General features: G+C 33.6%; 1 protein-coding gene across 1 annotated transcript; it reads left to right on the top strand.

The window, feature by feature from the left end:
* Positions 1-2,652: 2,652 nt before the first annotated feature.
* Positions 2,653-4,552, top strand: LOC107459121 (ethylene-responsive transcription factor RAP2-4). The gene has a single exon (XM_016077330.3). The coding sequence runs from the start codon at positions 3,183-3,185 to the stop codon at positions 4,191-4,193; it is 1,011 nt and encodes a 336-aa protein (XP_015932816.1). The 5' UTR covers positions 2,653-3,182; the 3' UTR covers positions 4,194-4,552.
* The last annotated feature ends 695 nt before the right edge of the window (positions 4,553-5,247 follow it).

Here is a 5,247-nt window from a genome sequence, read left to right as displayed (position 1 = left end):
TGACTTTGCCCCAAGGAAGGCGGTTAGCCTGAGCTAATGTTTGAATCCACAAGTAATCAGTTTGAACTACAAATACTTGAGTCCGACCTCTAAAAACTTGGACTCAAACAGGGGCTCTATTCATACCCTGACCTAAAGTAAAGCCAGGCTAAAAAAGAATAGAAGCCCACACAAGAGATCAGGCCTCCTACATACCTATCCGAGCTCATAGAGGTCAGGCGCAATGACAGTTGTACAAAGTCCTACATATATAAATAAGTAACTACTTTCTAAGATATCTCCTATCCATATAAAGGGAGATCTAAACAACTTCCCTATCAAAATGGAATGGCCATCCACCATCAAAGGTGGAACTACTCTAAAAGGTAGTTGTCTATTCTACTATAAATACACTGACCTCCTCAGATATATTCAGAACCCAAGCTACTAAAATCCTACCTAAACATTTGCTAATTTAAGTATTGGAGTCTCTCGTAGGTACTACCTCCACCTCCTCGCGAAGTGCTTGGACGGTGGCACCTCAACACCAGCAAACGCTGCCTCAATAGGAGTCTGGACCTCACATTCAGACTTAAATCACCATTTCAGGTAACTCCCAGAATAGATATATTTTGTTACTATTTAGATCAATTTTAATTAATTTATACCTTATTTGTACTGAACTCTTAAAAATAGAACGTTTCAAATAATAAGAAAGATGGACAGTTCCAAATAATAGAAAAGATGTGTGGTTTCAAAATAATAGGGGAGATGAGCATTTTTACCCCACTGATTAGTGGGCGACTGGACGTATTACTTGCTCATTTAAATTTAGCACATTATTTTCTTAGAAACTAATATATTTAAATTAATACTAAAAAAATAAAAATATAAAAATTTTAAAAATTTTGTTATATTAAAAATTTTATTTAATACCAATGTGCACACATATTAAAAATTAAAGAGTAAAGTATCGTTTTTGTCCTCAACATCTGGGGTAAGTCTCAAAGTTGTTCCTAATGTTTGAATCGTCTTATTTAAGTCCCTAACGTTTCAAAATTGACTCAATGTTGTCCTGCCGTTAGAAATCTGTTAACGGAATTGACGACGGGACAAAATTGAGACGATTTTGAAACATTAGGGACTTAAATGGGACGAACACGTTGGGGACAAAAACGATACATAGAAATAAATTTAAATTTTATCCTTCAATAATATCAATTTTTTACAGTACATAGTTATTCAATTATTTTTTAATCACATCTAAGTAACTTACATTTAATCACATTAATTTTATTCTAAATAAATTTATTTTTTTATAATTTTATTCTTAAAAATTTTTACTCATCATAAAATATTTGTAGAATAACTAGTACATAAACTTGTGGGAAAAAAATGATAAATATATAATAAAGTATTGTGATTTTAGTCATTTTACAAATATTTCATGATGAGAAAATCTTTAAGAGTAAAATTATAAAAAAATATTTAGAATTAAAATAATGTGATTAAGTGTAATTTACTTAAATGTGATTAAAAATAATTGAATAACTATGTATCATAAAAGATTGATATTAGTAAAGGATAAAATTAAAATTTATTTTTATGTATCATTTTCGTCCCCATCGTTTTTGTCCTATTTAAGTCCCTAACATTTCAAAATCGTCTCAATTTCGTCCTGCCGTCAATTCCATTAACAGATCCTAACGTCAGGATAACATTGAGTCAATTTTAAAACGTTAGAGACTTAAATAGAACGATTCAAACGTTAAGGACAACTTTGAGCCTTATCCCAAATGTTGGAGACAAAAACAATACCTTATTCAAAATTAAATTATTGTAGAAACTAACACATTTGAATTAGTACTCAAGAAGAGTACATGAATAATTTAAAAAATTTTGTTATATTAAAAATTTTAAATTTAAATTATATATTGTTAAAATTTTGTTTTTCAAAATCTTTAATTTTTTTATTTTTATTCTTTTTTAGTACAAATTTTAATGTGTTGGTTTAGAAAAATAATGTACTGATTTTAAATAGACAATTTTAAATTACGTGATACACTTATTTGTCCACTAATTAAACTGCTCATCTCTCCTATCATTTTGAAACCGACCATCTTTTTATTATTTGAAATTGATCCCAACTAAATTATTAATATTTTTAATTATTTTTAAAAATTATATTTTTATATTTATAAATACTCACATATCTTATTTATAGTGTAAATAAATTTATCTCATTTACATCATAAATAAAATTATATTTTATCTCGTTTATACTGATATAAGTCATTTTAATTTATTTATAAAAATAAACGAAATATGTACAAAGATAAAATTGGATAAATATGTTATAAATTACCATAAATAAAATATTTAAATTATTTATTTATAAAAAAATTCGAAGAACGCTGCATCAGATTTCAACAAAATGGTGTGAACGGGCGGTGTCACGGTCAACCAAGGCTTAATGGCAGTCCAGCAAGAATCGCAATGTTAATGACACACGTGTCCTGTCCCAACAAGAACATGTATGCGTGTCTCACCCTCATTGGCCAGTACGTTAATCATGCGAAACTCGCTCGCGTAAATACAGTGTCTATAATCGCGTCATTAACAGTGATAGCAAACTTGGCCGGCTGCTATATATTGGTGTGAGCGCTCACAAGGCAAAACCAAGAGTGACGAGAGATTACTCACAAAATTCAAACACTTTCCTTTTATCTTTCTTTCTTGTGAGCTTTTTTTCAGATTGTGTTCTTCTTCAACGGTTCAACCTTCCTTTCTTTTTACTTTTTCCCCCTTCTCTAACTCCCCGCTTCTCTGAATCCCTTTCTGTTAATCATCTGCCTTTCAAGCTAAAATATATTTTGGGCTTGTCTCTAGAATCTTAACAAGAATCAAACTTTATAAGTTGTTTCTAGAAAGCCAGGTGTTTTCAGAATCGAGATCCAGTTTTTTGTTTCCAACAAAGATTTTTTTTTTCTTTTCAGATCTTTGAATTAAGCCAAAGAGGGTTGTTTTTGATCCCTCAAAGCTTCATTATTTTTCGATTAAAGGGGTTGTGTATTTTAAACCTCTTCAATCTTCTTTGTTTAGTTTCTTCCTTTTTTTTAGTCTTTCAAGTTTTAAACAAAGAACAGGTTAATTTACCTAAGGTCTGCGTTATTTTATTTCAATTTTGTCATTTCGTTTGTTGAATGTTTATGTCAGCTACAATGGATCAATACACACAACAGTTTCACTCGGATCCATTTCAAGGGGGTGAGTTAATGGAAGTACTTCAACCTTTTTATAGAAGTCTTTCTACGACAACCACCACCACCACAAGCACAATTACTTCATTACCCTCATCATCTAATTCCCATCTACCTTCAACTTCCACCACCTTGAATTCTTCTTCTTACTACAATCCTTCTATCAACTTCTATTCTTCTTCTCCACAGCCTGATTTCTACACTCAACATGGTTGCCCTTCAATGATGACCCCTTTGTTTCCTTCACGTTTATCAAACAGCCAGAATTTCATTGGGTTTGAGCAACCACCGTTTTCTTCTTCTATTGGGCTCAACTATCAGATCCAGGCCCAATCACAAACTCAACAGAGCAACACCCTAAGCTTCCTTAGCCCAAAGCCAATACCCATGAAACAAGGCCCACTAAAGCCCACAAAACTCTACAGAGGCGTACGGCAAAGGCAATGGGGAAAATGGGTGTCTGAGATCAGACTCCCAAAGAACCGCACTCGGCTTTGGCTTGGAACTTTCGAGACTGCCGAGGAAGCTGCTTTGGCTTATGATAAAGCGGCTTTTAAGCTAAGAGGTGATTTAGCGAAGCTCAACTTCCCTAACCTTAAGCACCACGGTTCTTGCATCGTTGGCGGCGGTTTTGGGGAGTATAGGCCTCTTCATTCCGCTGTTGATGCCAAGTTGGATGCTATCTGTGAAAATCTCTCTCAGATTCGGAAACAAGGGAAGCAGGGAAAGAAGCCTGTGATGAGGTTAAAGTCAAAGTCAAAAGCAACAACAGCGAAGGTAGAAGCAGATGATGATGGTTGTTGCAATGTTGAGAGTGAAGAAGCCTCTGCGGGGTCTTCTCCTTTGTCTGATCTTACGTTTGATGACGTCAGTGAGTCACAGTGGGATGCTCCTTCAGAACATTTTTATCTGCAGAAGTTCCCTTCTTATGAGATCAACTGGGATTCTCTATGAAGTTATTAACTTTTACTAGTTGTTGTCTTGTTGAGTCGTATTCATAAAGCATGGATTATTATAGTTAGGTGTATTTGTAGGTGGGTAGTGTCTGCAATGAGTTTTTGAAAATTGCAGTGCTACTAATCTTTTTCTTCGTAGGATTTGGGAATTTGGATATTGATTTTGATGTCAATATGATGTAAATCTGTCTCTAGCGTGGCTCAGCTCCTTTTTTTTCTTGCTGGGCCAGGCAGAATGACTTCGGTTTAGCTTTTATTCTCTCTGTTTCTGGTTATTTTTTTGATTTTAGGTAATTCAGTTCCATATTGTATTATTCACCTTATGAATATATGTTGTACTTGTTTGGTTTCTGATTATGTCAATAGTAAAATGTTTAAAAGGAGAGGTAAATAAAACTATTTCTAACGAAATTCTAATGGAGTCTTTAGGAAAATACGAAAATGTTTGAAGAGGAGACGGAGGGAAAAAAAATCCAATTTTTGTATATACATATATAGTAGTTACTTGTACTTTAGTTAGCCACCACCGCCGCCAGAGGACTACCACCATGAAAACCCCATTTTAGTTTTTGTGGCCTGCTCTTGGGTTTCATAATTTCCTTTACTGCCATCGTGAATGTTTCCTTGCTCCGCATTTTTAGTTCATCCTTGCAATTCTTCCTTCTTTCCTTAAGCCTCTGCCAAACTTCATCTTTGTCCGCCAACTTTATCCCACCCCTATTTAGATTATCTCTCAACACTTCTCATTATCTTCCCACAAGGCTTCAAATTTAAATAGCTTTTACTACTTGGCTCGAATTCCAGTACCAGTGGACTGTGATCAAAGCTAATAACATGAAGACATGTTAAGGGACTTGCATGTTGAAAAAGTTTTCTAGCAAGGGTTGCTAAACCAAGCGAACTTGCTTTCTTTTTTCTTATTGTCTATCAGACCATTAGTGTTGACAAACTTTCTTCATCTTTTCATTTGCGTAAAAAATTTCTGCTGCTTGCCAATCTTATCGGCAGTGAATTCTATCCATTTTTTTTTACTTATTTAGAATAATATGATC

Source organism: Arachis duranensis, chromosome 7 (assembly GCF_000817695.3).
Source record: "Arachis duranensis cultivar V14167 chromosome 7, aradu.V14167.gnm2.J7QH, whole genome shotgun sequence".
NCBI lineage: Eukaryota > Viridiplantae > Streptophyta > Magnoliopsida > Fabales > Fabaceae > Arachis > Arachis duranensis.
The sequence above is the reverse complement of the archived record's forward strand: the minus strand, read 5'-3'. Positions and strand labels throughout refer to the sequence as shown.